Genomic DNA, 19,278 nt, shown 5'->3' with positions numbered 1-19,278 from the left:
AGCCTGACCTTTCTCCTCTCATCACTTGCCTGCTTTCTTTACTTGCTGGGCATCAGCCACACTGATCTTTCAATTTCTCTGACATGCCATGCTTTCTCTTGTCATAGAGCTTTTGCATATGCCATCCCTTCGGCCTGAAGTACTCTTTCTTCTGCCTCTTTGCCTTCTTAATTCCCATTCTTTCTTTAATCCTAAACTCATTTGTTGCTTCTTAGGGAAGCTTTCCAAGACATTCCTGACTAGGACAATGCCTCCAGTTATCATATAGCACTGTACTCCTCTCTTTCATAGCACTCTGGACAATTTTAATTTTATAGTTACTTGTTTAATCCTTAATTAAGTAATAATAGTAAAGATAATCCATGCTCTATCACTTAATTTTAAAATGCTTTCACATACTTAATTTCATTCTATCTTTTTCATTTCTGTGAGGTAAACAAAACAGGTATTTTTAATCTATTTTTTACAGATAAGAGCCAATATTAAAACTCATGTATTCTTACTTTAGAGTGCTCTATACGTCACCACTGTGCTTCCCACGTAAATATATAAGGCAGCATGCAGTGAGCAATAGGGACAAAGAAATTCTCTAGGGGCTCAGAGGATAGAGAAATCACTTCAGATGGGGTGATAAGGATAGATGTCCATAATAGAGTTACCATTTAAAGTTGACCTTGAAAGTTGATAAGCTTCTGGTAGACAAAGAAGTGAGCAGCTTCTAAGATAAGAGGTAATATCAAAGGTACAATCATAGAAAGTCTTGAGACGATTTGAATAATGGCAAGTGAATGTGTTTTGATGGATTAGTGTTAATAGGAGTACCAGAAAGGGAGACTCAAATTATGTTGTGGAGGACTTCAAATATGAAACTTTTCATTCAAAGACCACTGGGAACACACCTGTATTTGAGGAAAGTTAAGTATTTTTGAACTGCTAGAGCTGTGGGTTATCTCAGGAGGTTGGGAGCTTATTTATAGGATTTCAGCTTGTGCTGGTGATTCTTAGGAGGGTTTAGAGAGAGCAGAAGTCAGTTCTAATTGGATACTTTCAAAAAGTGAAGTATTGGATATTTTGGTATATCTTATCTTGGAGATGGGAGAATTAAGGAAATAGTAGTCATTTGTGTTAGCCAGAAGAGGGGGATGTTTAGTTATTTTTGTGGTTCTTGAGTGTCCTTGCTTCAAGTTTCAGAAATAATTACATAGTAGTCATATTTCAATCTTTGCTAGTCACAGAATGGCCTTATCTCAGTATTGTTTATATTCTGCCAAAATTATTTATATTCAGTTGGGAACACTGTGGTTCAAACTGTCAGCTTCCAGCTGCCAGGGATGTTTAATTACTTTATCACTACCCAATACATTGATCTGTTAGGCCCTTAAGGCATCTAGCAGTTGCCTAAGGTAAGTGGCCTTATCCATTTACTCCAGGGTGCTATACAAATATTATCATTATCTAAATGTGCTAGGTCTTGAAAAGGATTGACTGAACAATAGCACTGAAAATGAAGAATAAAGGACCATACAGGGATCACTGGGTGGCGCAGCGGTTTAGCGCCTGCCTTTGGCCCAGGGCGCGATCCTGGAGACCTGGGATTGAATCCCACGTCGGGCTACCGGTGCATGGAACCTGCTTCTCCATCTGCCTGTGTCTCTGCCTCTCTTTCTCTGTCTCTCTGTGACTATCGTAAATAAAAAAAAAAAAAAAAAAAAAAGGACCATAACAGGTTATAAAGGTTCTCCAACATTTCTAGTTCAATTAAAATCTACATTTTAGCAAAAGTCAACTTATTTCTCTTTCTACAGTCTATGGTTTGCTGTCTTTTGAGTATTATACCCTCTATCTAGAATATCTTTCCCTGATCCTCTTCTTATGTCCAGATCCTGTCAGTTCAGATGTCTCTCCCTTCCCCCATGTTACTAAGATCAAGAAAAAGCCTATTTGAAATACTAAATAAAGAATAAATTATGTATTTGGATATGCTAGCCTGGGGTCAACCTGGAAGCAATCTCCTTTCTCTGTGAATTCTACAGCAAATTTCTTATACCCCTAAAACATATATTTTTAACATTTATTAAATACTTATGATATCCTAAGTACTAAAAACTATCACTGATACCATCAAAATGCCATGATGTTTGCTTCTTTCCAGGTTCTTCTTATGTATAAGTATAAAGTAACAGGGAAGTTTCAAAACCCCACCCTTATTCTTATCTCATTCAAGATAAGAATTACTGATAGTTTGTGGTATTTGACTTTATTTATTTATTTATTTATTTATTTATTTATTTATTTAATTTGGCTCTATTTATATCAGGGAGGTGAAGAGAAGCTTATAGGTGGGTTGATACTCCTTGTGAAGAGTTGAAATTGGGCTAATAGTCAGCAGGGACTAGCTGTTATCAAAAATACCATTTTAAAAATTATATATTAGGGATCCCCAGGTGGCTCAGCAGTTTAGCTTCTGCCTTTGGCCCAGGGCCTGATTCTGGAGTCCCAGGATCGAGTCCCACGTCAGGCTCCCTGCGTGGAGCCTGCTTCTCCCTCTGCCTGTTTCTCTGCTTCTCTCTGTGTGTCTCTCATGAATAAGTAAATAAAATATTTTTAAAAAATTATATATTAAAAGGGCTAACATTTGAAGAAGTGTGAAAATCATAAACTTTTGTACTGCCTGAAAGGAAATAAACTGTAGTAAAAAATAGGTTTGTTTTTCTTATATTGATTTAGGAATGACTGCTTGCAGAAAACCTGGGAACCGAGAATGTAATCATCACTGTAAAAATAAACAGACATGTGGACATGACTGCTGTGAGTTCCATAAAATAAGTTTATTTCAGATTTTAAAATTGAAAGAGCTTGGGACACCTGGGTGGCTCAGTCGTTCAGCATCTGCCTTTGGCTCAGGGCATGATCCCAGCCAGGGGCCTGAGATTGAGTACTGCATTAGGCTCCCCACAGAGAGCCTGCTTCTCCCTCTGCCTATGTCTCTGCCTCTCTCTCTGTCTCTCATGAATAAATAAATAAATAAAATCTTTTAAAAAATAAATAAAATAAAATTGAAAGGTCTTTGAATAGTAATGACATCCTAATTACCTATGTGTGATATTTATATTATTCAATTTATAACTCAAATAATTTTCTTTCTTTATTGGTAACATGAAAAAAAATTAGATTAGAAATTATGAAGATCTGCCCCTGAAACTAATAATATATGCTAACTAAATTTAATTTAAATTTTAAAAAAATTTAAAAAGAAATTAAGAAGAAATTTGGCTTTACATGAATACTACCTAAGAATCTAGAATTTCTTTTCATAGGTAAAACTGGAGTGGCACAAAAGTCAGAAACAAAAGAGCCAACAATCTCTTCATATTTATCCGATTTAAGAAACAGGAATGCTGTTTCATCACTTCCTCCGGTTAAACGTCTCAAGGTAAGTTTTAATAGTATTTACCCTTGTTCTGTAATTTAATGTATTTGAATATTCCTTTATTCTTTGTATCAATTAGGTATGTATCCAAAGTGTACTTTAGTTACTTGAGGGCTTGTCTAGGAGGATAGCCATTTTTCAAATTGTTTCTAAAGGGTAAAATATTGTACTTCTTAATAATTAGTCTGTAAATCTACTTTTGGGACATAGTTCTACAGCCCCTTATTAGTGTTTGACTAAAAAAGAGGGAAATGGAGAGGGATATGTCACTTGGCTTGGTTTGGCAATTAAAACTAGACATGCTTGCCCTTTTCTGGTTCTCTCTGTGCTGGAGTGGTATGGAAAGTCTGAGGTTGATTTTGATTCAAGTACCTAGATGAGTACTGAGCAAGAGCCTCCTTTCCAAGTCATGAAAGTATGGTTGTTCCTACCGGTTGATAGGCTGGTCACTAGCAGACTTATTCTAACCCTACGTCACCACATCCAGGGCAAAATAATTGATCAGGCAACAGAAACAAGGCAAGAAAATGGCAGAGTGTCTGCATTTCTAGGGCTTTAATAAGAATGAAGATTTTAAGTCATGAGGCTAAAACAAGGGGAATATTGAGAAAGAGGCAGAGGCATGTAGTTTCTAACACCACCACCTTCTCTTAGAGAATAATTTTTTAGTAGCTCCAAGGTTTTTCTCCTCCCTCCCACCCCCTCCTTTCTTTCTTCCTTCCTTCCCATTCCATATTATTCCTTCTTTCCTTCCATATCCATTTTTTAAAAGTTTGTTTAATTGGTGCACTTACATGGCTCCGTCAGTTAAGTGTCTGACTCTTGATTTCAGCTCAGGTCATGATCTCAGGGTAGTGAAATCGATCCCCATGTTGGGTTCTGTGCTGGGTGTGGAGCTTGCTTAAGATTCTCTCTCTCTCCCCCTGTACAACTTCCCCTCTTTCTCTGTCTTCCTCTCTTAAAAAAAAGTTATTATTTTTAGTAGTCTGTGCACCCAACACAGGGTTCAAACCCATAACTCTGAAATCAAGAGTCTCATGCTCTTCAACTGAGCCAGCCAAGTGCCCCCTTCCATATTCATTGAGCACCAACAATATGCTATAAATACTGTGATCGGTGCTAAGAGATGGCAGTAAATAAGAGTTTTAGTCCCAATCCTCAGAGAGCTTATAGTTGGGTGAAGGATACAAATAACTAAGTAGACTTTTTCAATGTAGTGTGATGAATGATTCTGTGACAGACGTGTAAGATAGCTTAAAAGTGATAGACCAGGAAAGGATTTCAAATAAACATGATTGAGATTTTAAGGATATATAGGCATAAGCCAGGTATGGAGAGGTAGGCATCATAGTGGTAGTAGAGAAGGATAGAAGAGTATTCCAGACAGAAAATATGCAGTGGTCCATACCTGAGAAAGAAACAGAGATCTTTTAAAACACTGAAGTTACACAGTGTGTCAGGAGTTCAATCACAAGTAAGGGAGTAGAGAGAGATGAGACTGAAGAGGTAAGTAAGAGCTAGATAATGAAAGCCTTTTTGCTATTTTAAGGATTTGGACTTTATCCTGGAAGTATTGGGAAGCCACTGAAGGGCTTTAATCAGTGACATGATCAGAATTGGATTTTCTAAAGTTCACTCCAGATTCAATGTAGAGAATGGATTAGAGGATGATAGAAGAGGAACATAAGGACTCATTAGATGGGTTTTACAATAATCCAGGCAAGATGATGGCCTGCAGTAGCAGTGGAAAGAAGTAGCTAGGTTTAAGGCATTTTTCAGAGATAAAATCAACTACCTTGGTACTTAATTGCTTATGAAGGGTGAAGTAGAAGGAGTAAAAATGATGGCCAGCTTTCTGGATTGAGCAACTAGGAAAAAAATGAGGCCTCACTAGGGTGGAAACTCCAAAGAAAAAGCAAGTTTGGAGAAGTAGATATAAAATAAGCTTAAGGGAAAATATTGAATTTAGAAGTCTGCAAGATATCTGTAAAGATGGACATCTGTAAAGATGTTCTACAGACAGTTGTATATAGCTGTTTAAAAATCAGGAGAAGGAGCTGAATTAGAAATATAGATTTGAGAGTCATTCAGTTGTAGATGATAATTGATGTCATGAAGTAAATGAGATCTTTGAAAATGTGTAGAGGGAGAAGAAAGCCTGGTAAAGAACAATGAAGAATATAAACATTTAAGAAGCGCCTAAGAAGGAGATTTGATTTGAGAACTAGCCTGAGTTTTTCATAATCCATTGGTTTGGGGACTTAATGTACCAGCAGGACTTTTGCTATTTGGCTTATTTGTTAAAAAGTGTTGGGTGTGAAATTGACAGTTGGACTTTTTTCATTAATAGATGCAAATGAATAAATCTCGAAGTGTGGACCTTAAAGAATTTGGTTTTACTCCAAAACCTTCTGTTCCCAGTATATCAAGGTACAAATATAACGTTACTATCCAACGTAGAATGGTTATAATAAACTCCTTGCTCTTCCAAAATAATCATGTATTCAGTGAAAGGTGAACACTGGCTACATTCAAATTGTAGTAATTGGGCAGCCCGGGTGGCTCAGCGGTTTAGTACCACCTTCAGCCCAGGGCCTGACCTTGAAGACCCGGGATCGAGTCCCACGTCGGGCTCCCTGCATGGAGCCTGCTTCTCCCTCTGCCTGTGTCTCTGCCTCTCTCTCTCTCTCTCTCTCATGAATAAACGAATAAAATCTTTAAAAAAAATTATAGTAATTATTTCATCCCATAATGAAGTAATGACATCATAAGAGTTTGGTTATCTAAATTTATTGAGAACTCTACAGTTACATTTTAACATTCATTGAATCACGTCTTTCATGGGAAACTACTCATCCTATGTCATGCCCTCAGCTTTCTCTGCCTTCTAAATTTAACAGGTAACAAAAGTATACTTTAAAAAGAAAAATCATGTTACTGTACAAAGTCTTATCTTTTCCATCTAAGGGCCCACTCTATGTTAATAACACTTCAGATTTATAAAATAACTTACAATTTTAAAATTGCCCATTTGCATATTATCTCTTTTGGCCTTAACCACAACCTGGCTTATAAAATGGGGTATTTATATCCCATTTTATAAATAAAATAATCAAAGCTCATATTCCTAGTTATTAAGCAGAAGGGCCTAGCTGATAACTCAGCATTCTTTTCCTATATCATGATGCCTAGAATATATGTCATTTCCCTTCCAGATAAGGGTATTCTATATGCAGGGATGACATTTAATATACTTAACAAACAGTACAGAACAGCCACTGACCAATCAGAACAGATGCCAACACTACTTCAAGTGATCCTAGCTTTTGTTATCTAATTGAAAGTAGCATTAACAATAGGTTTTTAAGGCTATACACAGATAACAGATATCTACATATTTGGGACATGTAAAGATGACTAAGTATCTTGCTTCCAATAAACACCTATTTCTTACTCTTTACTACCCAGGCTAAGGCGGTTTATCACAGAAGTGTTGAGAAGATGAAACATTTCTTTTTTATTTATATGAGTAAGTGGTTTTCAAATTCAGATTAATTTTAATATTTAACATTTTTATGGTTTTATTTATCTTTATAAAGGTCAGAGTGTTTAAACATACCTGGATTGTCTGTAATGGAGCAGAGGGATCAGCGTGATTTCTGTGTAAAAGTTCAACAAGAACCATCTGAATATGAAGACAAAGGTGAATTACCATTGATATTGCCTTGAAAGAGAAAATGGTTTATCATTACTTTGGAATGACATTGTTATTGAAAAATCAACATCTGAAATTACTATGATTATTAACTTGGCAACATTTTTCTCTTGGGTTATTGAATCAATTTCAAATTTTTAGGTCTGTTATTTCAGATGGAGTTGCTATGTTTGTTATAGATGTTTTAAAAATCTCTTCCCTACATAGTGTTGGTTATTTTTATTTAAAGATAATATGAGGAAAAGCTGAGAAAATAAGGGATCTCGAGATACACAAAGTATTAAAATACTGAGCTATTACTTTTATATGTCTTTAGAATTATTTAAAATAATTTTATGTTTATAAAATTAGTCCAGTTTTACCAAATAGCTGTATGATCTTGGGAAAATTATTTAACCTCTTTAGGTCTTAGTCTTATCTTTAAAATTAGGGGATTAAATTAAATGATCTTTAATATCTCTCCAGTTTCTAAACTTATAATTCTTAAAATTTCTCTGATAGTATGAGAGTATAACCTAGTTTATGGGGTATAGCTCATAGGTAATTTAGATTTGCTTTTTATCTGTGTCAATCATTTGATTAATGAGATAAAGCATATAATTCTTCAACATTGGGACAGCTCATCATTACTCTGGATCCTGTTATTAATAGCATTATTTGTTTGGGTTATGCCATTAATAGCCTGTCTGTTAAAATGTGTGAGAAGTAATTCTGGCCATAGAATTGTTTTTCAGTTGCTGTATGTAGAAATGATAAACTTGGGGTTTCTCATAAATGATTTCATGTGTGTAGCCTTAGCGTCTATTGAGAGTCTTTCCTTCATGCTGTCACTTTATGCTTCCTCTAGCCATCATTTAAAATCTTAAGTACACTAGGGCTGGAGTCCTAGCGATTAGGATTTCATGGTGTTGGAAAGTCCCCTAATCACACTTAGAGTGTCAGAGTATTTATCCAACTTGCTCAAAGTCTGAATATCATTAAGACATGGAGAGGTGTTAGATTGTCAACTCCTTTATTTTTATCTCTTTTCAACCTATAGCCCTCTAACTTATTCCTCATTCTGCTGCTCTGTTCCCTGCCCTTCTCCATACCACAGTTTATCCCTCTGCTTACTTTCATGCTTTTTTTTTTAAGATTTTATTTATTTGAGAGAGAGAGACAGAAATTGCGCGAGAGAGCACGAGAGGGGAGGAGAGGGAGAAGCAGGCTCCCTACTCAGTGGAGAGAGATTTGATTCTAGGGTTCAATTCCAGAACCCTGGGATCATGACCTGAGCCGAAGACAGATGCTTAAATGACTGAGCCACCCAGGTGCCTCCTTTCATGCTGTCTTTACATAGTTTTCTTACTTTTCTTTCCTATCCCCTATTCCAAATCCAAAGTATATTATGATATTAAAGTCTCATCTAGATACTTTAACCCCCAATGATAATTGTATCCCTATTTTATTGAAAATGGGCCACATTTTTTTTAAAAGGAGAAGCTGTGTGGTGTAGTAGTTAAATTCACAAGATCTAGAATGATCGGTCTAGGGATGCTTAGTTGGTAGAGCATGTAACTCTTGATCACAGGGTTGTGAGTTCCAGACCCACATTGGGTTTAGAGGTTACCAAAAAAAAAAAAAATACTTAGAATAATCTGTCTAGGTTCAAATTCTAGCTCTGTCATTTAGTAGTTGTGTTACCTTTTGTAATGTATCTACCTACTTTATCTCAATTCCCTCATCTGCTTATGTTTTAGGGATTTTTAAATGAGATAATATACATAAAGCCCTTACCATAGTATCTGGTACTATTATTAGTAGTAATTGAGTATATTCATTATACTTTCCACATGTCAGTTTTGGGTGGCAAAACATACTTCATTTGTAGTCAAATATTTCTCTAGAGAATGTTTAAGAAAAACATGCCAATTTTTATCATCTATATTCTAATTCTTAGAAAAGAAAAAGAAAAATGTCAGAAATTATATGAAAAAGTGTGTTGAATCATAAAATTTAAATTGTAAGGGACCTTTGTGCAATTTCTCATTTTATAGTGAAAGAAACCAAGACTCTGTGAGATTAAATGACTCGCCCAAAATCACATATCTAATTAATGGCAGGGCCAGAAATAAATTCTATATCTCTTGATTCCCAGCTCAATGCCATTTCTATAAAATGAAATTGACTTTTAGTTATCAGTGCAGAATTGAAAATCGAACCTATATGAACTCTTTCAACTTTCCATCTTGCAACTGTATATTTCTCTATGTCTGCATCCATTCTTTACACTGTTTGTCTTTATAGAAGAATTTTCTTTTCTTCTATTCAGGGTTTATCTTTCCACCTGTAGTTTTAATCTTTCTAGTCCTGCCTCTCTTGGGGCTTTAGGAGACCAGTTATCCCTCTCTTCTTAACATATTTTCAAACTTTCCTCCCTCTTTGTCTTCAACATATAAATAGGCTCAAGTCTTCCTTCTTCAGCTCCCTGCTCTCATCTAGCTAGTCATAATGGTTCTGGTTTTAAGTGACAGAAATTCTACTCAAAGTAACTGAATCACAAAAAAGGGGAGACCATTCATGTAAACTGAAAGTCCAGGCATGCATCTGGATTTAATCTTGCTAGATCTAAGACCTCAAATGATTTCAGTCATGCCTCTGGCTTTCTCTCAGTCTTTTTGGTATGCCTGTTGCTGATTGCTTTTATTTTTTTCAACAAGCTTTTTCACATGGCAGGTAGTCCTTCCATCTTCCCAGTTGAACAGCCTCAGTAGAAAAGTCTTCCCTTAGCTTTGGCAGAGCAGAGTTCATTCTAAATGGCCTCAGTTAAATTATGTACTCATCCCTTGATCAATCCCTTTAGCCTGAGGTTTGGGTCATGTGTTCCTCCTCTGTAGCCCTGCGGACCAGGGTACTATAAATGACATCCTCACCAGGATCACATGGAATGGGTGGAGGCAGTTTCCCCAAATGAAAGGAAAGATACTACTAATAAAGATACTCCATACATCTGAAAGTATGTTCGGCAAAGAACAGAATCACCAGGGTATATACAGTTTAATGTCTGCTTTCTCATCAAAACAAAAATTCTTCAAAGGGCAATTTATACTCATTGTGTTCACTTCCTTACCTGCTAGTCATGTTTCACTAACTAAAATTTAGGTTCTCCACTCCTTTGAAACTGCTTTCACTTAGACCAGTTAGTGATCTTCTAAGTCCTGAGTTCAGTAAACTCTTTTCAACTTTTATTTTTTTTTACCTTCATAGTATTTGGCACATCTGGTCTTTCCCTCCTTTTGGAAATCTCTGCTTTGATTTCAGTTAAACCATTCTGTTGGTTCTACTACTTCTTGAATAGCTTGGGCATTTTTTCCTGTTAATGTTGCAAAGGATTATTTTTCTTCTTTTTGTTCTCACTTCATAAACTTTTCTTATACAAGGTCATCTGAGTCCATGTCTAAAGTTACTAACTATATTCAAATGATTTCTACATCTGTGACTACCATCTATATCTTTCTGTCTAGCCTCTGGCCCATCTATACAGTCACCTTTCTGGATATATCTACCTGAAACTTAACATATCATCATCTGAACTCCTTCTACTTCTCTGTACCTCACACTGCTCCTTTTCTTTTCTTCTCTTCTTTTGTTAATATTTTCCATTTTTATGGTTTTATTTATCTTTATAAAGGTCAGAGTGTTTAAGCATACCCTCTTCTTTTCTAAGCTGCTAAAGGCAGGAAAAGAGTCACCCTAAATATCTTACCTTACTTGCAAATAATCTCCAGGTCCTATCTGTTTTGCCTTCTAAACATCTCTTATATCTGTTTTTCTTCTCTGTCCCTGATGCTCTAGCTCAAACACTCATTGTCTTTCATTTATTGGAGTAGCTGTCTTACTTTTCTCTTTGCTTTCAGTCTCATTATCATCCCACCCATGACTATTTTGAGTCATCTAACAGGTATCTCTGATCATCTAAACCTCTTGCTAAAATATCTTTAGTGGTTATACATTGCCTATAAGGGGGGAAAAAGGTGAATTCTTTAACATGGAAAATAAGCATCAAGGGACGCTGGGTGGCTCAGCGATTGAGCCTCTGACTTTGGCTCAGGGTGTGATCCGGGATTCCCAGGATCAAGTCCCACATCAGGCTCCCTGCACGGAGCCTGCTTCTCCCTCTGCCTATGTCTCTGCTTCTCTCTCTGTGCCTCTCATGAATAAATCAATAAAATCTTAAAAAAAGAAAAAAGAAAAAAAGCATCAATATAATCTGGCACTAAACTTCCTGTGCAGTCTCAGTGGACTCTTCTTTTCCTTCTACTTTGTGCTCCAGAAATCCAGAAAACTTATAGTTTTCCAGACATTCTCTGGTCTCCATTATTGCCATGTCTTTCACATGCTGTCCTCTCTTCATGGAGTATCTTGCCTTCCCCTTAGCCCTGCTCCACAATCACAACTCTACCAAGCTCAAATTTCAGTGTTACCTTCTTACCATTTTACCACCCTAGAGGTCCACTCTGACTTCCATTATAAGTTTAGATCCTGTTCCCTTTGTATTCCCATTGCACTCCTGTGCCCTACTTCTATTTTAATATATATCATTATGTGTGTATCAATGAATGAAAGTAGAATAATGTGAACTGGAGTTGTAAGTACAATTGGAAGATAAAGTAGGATTTGGCTAGGTGAAAAAAGGTACAGAGAATATTTAAAGTGAAGGAAATTTGGTGATATGCTGGAGTAAGCTTGTGCTGGCTTGTGAGAGAGAATTATTAAATACTTGGGAATCTTTTAGCCATTATTAAAAGTGTAATTATATAAACTTTCAATTAAATAATTAAAAACAAAGACTGTAAATATTCAAAACTAATCACTTCCTAATTATTCTACTGCATATTACTATTTGTGTTCTTGAGATTATTTACCTCTATATTTGTATCTATATGGTGAAAATATTATATAGTGGTGTGCTACTATGTATATCTTCTCAACTTTGCATTCAGAGATGTCACATTGGTAGCTTGAAATTAGGACTTGACTTATTGTTTAGACTTATGAAAGTGATGGAGAAAATGTTAATAATGCAGATTAACAAAAAGTTGAGGGAATATTCTTCTAGTATTTGAAAACTATTGTGTAATTTAGCAAAGGAGTTGCCTAAGTCAATGAGCGAATGAGTCAAGTTCCATCATCTCTCTTAGTTATTTTACTTTCATCTTAGTTAAACTCAACAAGAATATCAAGTAGCATTCATGTGAAAACTATGTTCATTTGTTAATTGCAACCATAGGTTGGCTACAGATACAAAACTCGATGAGAGCATTCAGTGAAAATCAGATATATGGAATGTATAATTAAACATGCTATATATTGTATTATTAATTGTAAACTGTGTGCTACATATCCTTTACCTATAATAATGCATGTAATAAATGTAAATATATATATGCATACATTTTTTGAGAAGCAGTTATTAAAAATTTGTTAGCACACTACTGTGGAAAACTGCAAAAGTAAAAGCATTTAGTCCCTCTAATAATCTTATGAGATAGTTACTGTTATCATTCCCATTTTGCAGAGGAGAAAATGAGGTTCAGAGACTTTAAATTACTCATCTAGGATGATACAACTAGTAAGTGAGAGAAGTAGAATTTTCACCCAGGTAGTCTGGCCCTAAGCCCAGGCTATCAACAGTGGATAACACTGAGGATTTTTTTTTAGCAGGAGAATTAAGATATATTTTGGAAGAACATATTTCATAATAATATTCAAAATTCACTTGTAGGGAGAAGAGCTGGAAGAAGGAAGACCATTTTAGAAATTATAAATTCACTTTAGAGTAGGGTTATTCTCATTTAGGAATTAAGAGGGAAAATTAATTCTGTCTAAAAGAATCCATTGAAAACTAAACTTAGTGAAAATATCAGTATATGTAATACAGTGAATAGAATTGGTTGAAACAGTATCAACAATGCTTGACCCAATACGTTTGAAAACTACTATTCAAACTTCAGTTTAGTAGTTGAAAGATGTGTTTGATATATCAATTGAAAATGATGTTAATGGTTTAAAAAGTACCTATACTCTTTTATACATACACATGACAGATTTCTCTAGATGGAACTATTCTGCAACTTCAAATGAGAAAGCCCCTCAAACAGTGCTGTTCAACAGACATCTTAATGCATCTGGAAACCAGAATTCGACAGATGGGGATAAAAGTAATTCTCCATCCTCAGAAGTTTTGAATGTGAACTTTGAATTGGGAAATGAAGTTTGGGATGATTTTGATGATGAGAACTTATTAGAAGTTACTAGTTTTTCAGCCAGTACTGAGAAGACAAAAACATCAGGTAAAATTGGCTTTTAGCATGAAATAATTTCATGAGAAATTCTTTGAATATTTTTCAGTTCAGCTTTTGAAACTAATTTTCTTTGCCTTATATGTTTGCTTCATCAGCTTTTGTTTGTTAAGATTATAATTTTTAGTAAAACTGAAAATATGACCCTTCCATAAATCACATTTCCTTTTAAGGATAAAAGTCAAGGTTATTTCATGATAATTATATAGCAGATGGGCTTCTTCTGTTGCTCCTCTATTTTGTTAAAAACTCTATTTAAATTCAAAATATTTATTAAATCTTCCCTCATGAAACAGACTATCCAGCTTTCAATTATGTGATCACACAAAATTTGCTAATGTTTGTGAAGGACAAAATCACTCCATTTTAAAAAATATTTTAATTATTTATTTATTGATTGATTTATGAATGAGAGAGAGAAAGAGAGAGCATACACATGAGCAAGAGAGGAACAGAAGGAGAGGGACAAGCAGACTCCACACTGAGCACAGACCCCACATTGGGCTTGATCCCATGACTCTGAGATCACGACCTGAGCCAAAATCGAGATTCAGACACCTAACCTACAGAGCTATCCAGGTGCCCCTAAAATTGCTCCATTTTAAAAAGTGTTCATCTGCTAGCCAGGAAAATAAAAGATACCTTTTATTTCTAGTAGATGTATTGATTTTTTTTCAAGTGTAATAAATAATACGAAAGATTGGTTTCTTCTCTATTCAATATTGTATTTAAGTCCTTAAAATAATGGGACTTAATTTTCCAAATTACTGGCAGATTTACTCTATGTCACTAAAACGGAAAATGCAAATCTTGATGAGTATATGAGAAGACAGCAAAATGGAGGTATTCTCTCCCATGATGGCTGAGAGGAGGAAATCAGTCTCTCAGAATTTTAGTTGACTCTTAATGTATCCCATTCCAATGCTCTTTAAAAAAATATTTTTAAGGGAAGCAATTAGAAGTCAAAATACTATCGTTTCTGGATTCTGAGAAATACCTAAAGAGCTATTATTCCTTCCAGAAGGAATAGGATTTGACCACCTTCACAAAATAGACCAGGAAAATCTATGATGTGGAGTCAGTAGCCACAATTTCCTGTATCACTGAACAGCTATTAGTCCCTACCTCAAAATTAAAAGTCATTGTGTATTGCCGTTTAGGATGCACTTTGTACTGAGTCTTTGAGGTTAGCCTAATCATGTGCGGGCATAATTTTGACACTGGGAAAGTCAGACTCTCTAAATGCCATGTATAGCGCACTTTAAATGAAATTAATTATATGTAGACCTTTGAAAACACTGAATGAAATTCAACTTGATCATTTCCATGAGTTAAAATTATTAAGTAAGTAAAAGTGGTTTCGGGACCTTTAGTAGTAGTAGACCTTTAATGACTAGTAAGCTAACCTATGTTTTATAGTTTAACTCCCTTAGATTTGCTCCCTTATTTCTCTATATAAATTAAATTTGATTTTTGAGAAGAATTATTCATTCCTTCTTTTTTAATATTTTATTTAAATTCAATTTGCCAACATTTAACATTCAGTGCTCATCCCATCAAGTGCCCTCCTTAGTGCCTGTTACCCTTATTCCTTCTTTAATCAGATCACATCTGTTGGAGAGAGCCATTGTAGATCCATTCATCTGTTTCCTGGCATTTAATTTCAAAATGTTATCTCTTTACATAGGATTTGGAAACACTTTGAGTTCAAGTACCAGGGGAAGTAAGCTATTCCTCCAAGAGCCAAAGAGCAAATTCCAAGGAGAAATGACAAAAAGGCAAGTTTGGAATACTATACAACTCTATATCCTCCTGACACATAATTGGAGATGGAGATCAAATAAATAGATGTCAAAGAAGCTTAACCTTTCTTTTATTTTTTTAAAAGATTTATTTATTTATATATTCATGATAGACACAGAGAGAGAGAGGAAGAGGCAGAGACACAGGAGGAAAGAGAAGCAGGCTCCATGCCGGATGCCCAACACAGGACTCGATCCTGGGACTCCAGGATCGTGCCCTGGGCCAAAGGAAGGCACTAAACCACTGAGCCACCCAGGGATCCCCTTAACCTTTCTTTTAGAACAGTGTTTCTCAAAGTGCTATTGACAGACCACTTACTTCAAAAGTATTAAAATATATTAAAAATGAACATTTCTGGGCTCCACACCAGACTTACCAAATTATGGTCCTAGGAAAGCTAAATAGGAGTTTGAAAAGAGAAAGGTAGAAAAGATAAGGATAAGGTATTCCAGATAGATGAAGCAGGTGTAAAGGTATAAGGCTTGAAAAGGCATCTCATGCTCAAGGGTCAGTAAAGTGTTGTCTGTATGGCCATAGCATTAAGGCCGAGAGTGCTGAGGTCTGATTCTAAAGAGCCTCGAATGCTGTATTTAGACAACTTTGCCATATCAAGTAGGTAGGAGTTACAAACTCAAACTGCCTTCAGGATTTGGTGGGCCAAGACCAGCTGGAGATTGTCCCATATAAAAGGCACAATGGTGGAAATATTACAATTCCAGATTTCAGGATATACTACAAAGCTAATATTATCAAAATAGTATGGTACTGGCACAAAACTAGACACTAGACCACTTTTTTACACCATACACAAAAATAAACTCAAAATGGATTAAAGACCTAAGTTTAAGACTTGAAACCATAAAACTCCTAAAAGAACATATACGTAGTAATCTCTTTGACATCAGTTTTAGCAACATATTTATGGATATGTCTCCTGAGGCAAGGAAAACAAAAACAAAAATAAACTATTGGGACTAGACCAAAATAAAAAGCTTTTGCACAGCAAAGGAAATCATGAACAAAACAAAAAGATAACTTACTGAATGGGAGAAGCTATTTGCAAATAGTATATTCAATAAGGGGTTAATATCCAAAATATATAAAGAATTTATACAACTCACACCAAAAAAACCAACTTGATTAAAAAATAGAGGGCCTAAATAGACATATTTCCAAAGAAGATATACAGATGGCCAATAGACACATATGAAAAAGATGCTTAGCATCACTAATTATCAGGGAAATGCAAATTGAAACCATGAGATATTATTTCATGCAAGACAGAATGGCTAGTATCAAAAAGACTTAAATAATAAGTGTTAGTGAGGATATAGAGAAAAGGGAATACTTGTGTACTGGGGGTGGGAATGTAAATTGTTACAACCACTATGAAAATCAGTAGTATGGAGTTCCCTCAAAAAAATGGAACTACCCTATAATCCAGTAGTTCCACTACTGGGTATTTACCCAAAGAAAATAAAAACACTAGTTTGAAAAGACATATGTACCCCTGTGTTTTTGCGGCATTATTTATAAGAAGCAAGATATGGAAACAATTCAAGTTGTAGGTAGCAATAGATGAATGACTAAGGGAGATGTGCAATATTTATATATCTATAATACTACTCAGCCATAAAAAAGAATGAGATCTTGCCATTTGCAACAACACAGGTGGACCTAGAGGATATTATGCCAAGGGAAATAAATCAAATCATATGATTTCACTTAGATGTGAAATCTAAAAAAAACCCATAAATGAACAAACAAACACAAAAACAGACTTAAATACAGAGAACAAACTGATGGTTACCAGAGGGTGGGTAGGTGGCGAAATTAAGGAGATAAAGGAGATTAAGATGTACAGACTTCCACTTATAAATAAGTCAGAGAGAGAAGAAAATTACAGCACAGGGAATATAGTCAATAATATTGTAATGATATTGTATGGTGACAGATTGCGACTACACTTATTGTAGTGAGCATTGAATAACGTATAAAATTTTGAATCAGTAAGTTGTACACCTGAAGTTCATATAACATTGTATGTCAATTATACTTTAATAATAAAAAATAAAATAAAAATAAGAGGGTCAACCACTACTTGACTCCAGCCAGTTGTTGCTGTGCAGGAAATATGTGCCTGCAAATATTCTTATTCTCAAAAAAAAAGCTAAGACTCTAAAATTTAATGTGACATCTCCTGACATAAATTTTAAGAACTAATTTTTTAAAATGTGATATAATCTATAGCCCTCCTCTAGCTGTAGCTTAGTTTTTAACCTCCATATAAGCAGTAGGAAGGTTTCCAAGATACTTAAACACAAGAGAACACATAGATGCCCTATGGTGATATGATATGATATATAAAATGAATTGTAGAAAGTGGGACCACAAGAAGCATGATGGCCAGCATGAGAGGCAGGCTATAGTCAGGCCTAAACTGAGAAGAGGTGATTCAAACTGAGAGGTAGAGTTGGACTTTTGAAGCATTTCATAGACAGCACATACTAGATTTAATAATTGATGGATACAGTAGTTGAGGGAATGCAAAAAATACATGGCAAGTGGATAGTTGAAGTTGTTACCTGAGAATATAGGACACATAGACATTTGGAAGAGAAAATAGTCATTTAAAAAATGTTCAACTTGGGGTGCCTGGCTGGCTCAGTCAGTAGAGCATGCAACCCTTGATCTTAGGGTTGTGAGTTCAAACCTCACGTTGGGTATGGAGCCTACTTAAAAAAAATGTAAAAAAAAATTTTTTTTAAATGTTCAACTTGAAGTATTTTTCAGAAATTCAAAGTGCATCTTGATATTGGTCCTGATTAGAAGTCATGGAGGGCAATTATAGCCACAGTCAAAACTTTCCCCAGAAGAAATACTGACAACTTTTTGTTCAGGATCTAATTCACTTAAGGATTATTTATTTCTCGTATTTTAAAAAATAAGAAATTTTTGGTGTCTTTCGGCACATTTGCTATAATCTAGTCATTTTACTGATTATCAGCATCACAGAATTACAGATTTTGGATTATTCCAGAACTCAGAGGTGTTTAACTTAAGCACCATTTAGTTTTCCCACTACCAGATACTGAATCACCATCCAATATCACCAGCAGGTATTCATGCCATGTGTATCAAACAGCTCTAGTGATCAGGAGCTCATTCACTCCAACATGTTTGTTCCATGTTTGGATCTTTCAGCCTATTCAATAGCTTTTAAGAATATTTACCTAAAATTGCTTCTTACTATTTCCATTCATTGGTTCTAACTCTGAGTCATACAGAATAAACAGATTAGAAGCATCAAAGTAGAACAAAGCTGTGGGTATAACGAGGCAAAAAAAATAGGAAGTAGGAAGATACAAGTAGGAAAATAACAAAGCACATAAACAGTTTTGTGAGCCATACCTTTAGAAACTATAGATAATTTAGGGAGAGTTTAAAAGTGATGAACAGAAGATTAAATAGATTTGAAAAGGAATCCTTATCAAGAAGCCTCTAAAGAAAAAAATGTGCCAGAGTTGATATTGGAAAGAAGGCCTGCAGGACCTGAGGATTTGGTGTGGAAAGGGGACATGCTTTTCCTTTTTACTATTTTAATTCCTTGCCTTTCCTCAAAGGCAAAAAGATGCAATCATATCAATACATGTACTTCTCTACTACCTGTACCCATTGCTTCTTATTCCCTACATGGCTGTCATATTTTAGGCTGTAAGCGTCAGCTTAAATTGTCACCTCCTCAGAGAGACATGCATTTATGACCACCTTTTTAAAGTGGGTTTATGTCTCCACACTATTTCCTGCAATATAACTCAGTTAATTTCCTTCATATCACTTTAAGATCTATAATTCTGTGTATTTATTGTTTACTTATTGTCTGTTCCTCTTTACCTCTTTATACCTAACTCCTAGTACAATATCCGGCATATGATAGTAATAAATGTTTTTTAATGAATGAATTTAATACAGAAGATTGAAGGTGAATT

The 19,278-nt window shown here is 35.2% G+C and overlaps 1 protein-coding gene across 1 annotated transcript in view; it reads left to right on the top strand.

The window, feature by feature from the left end:
* HFM1 (helicase for meiosis 1) overlaps window positions 1-19,278 on the top strand; it is a 94,107-nt gene that overhangs the window by 72,605 nt on the left and 2,224 nt on the right. The window contains exons 30-35 of the mRNA XM_055340597.1: window positions 2,728-2,808; window positions 3,318-3,433; window positions 5,781-5,860; window positions 7,030-7,133; window positions 13,364-13,477; window positions 15,174-15,264. Of these exons, the coding sequence (XP_055196572.1) occupies window positions 2,728-2,808; window positions 3,318-3,433; window positions 5,781-5,860; window positions 7,030-7,133; window positions 13,364-13,477; window positions 15,174-15,264 (586 nt within the window). The remainder of the gene's footprint in view (window positions 1-2,727; window positions 2,809-3,317; window positions 3,434-5,780; window positions 5,861-7,029; window positions 7,134-13,363; window positions 13,478-15,173; window positions 15,265-19,278) is intronic.

The sequence above is a fragment of the Nyctereutes procyonoides genome, unplaced genomic scaffold (genome assembly GCF_905146905.1).
Source record: "Nyctereutes procyonoides isolate TBG_1078 unplaced genomic scaffold, NYPRO_anot_genome, whole genome shotgun sequence".
In the NCBI taxonomy this organism is placed as follows: Eukaryota; Metazoa; Chordata; class Mammalia; order Carnivora; family Canidae; genus Nyctereutes; species Nyctereutes procyonoides.
Note: the sequence above shows the minus strand (reverse complement) of the source record. Positions and strands in the feature narration are given on the sequence as shown.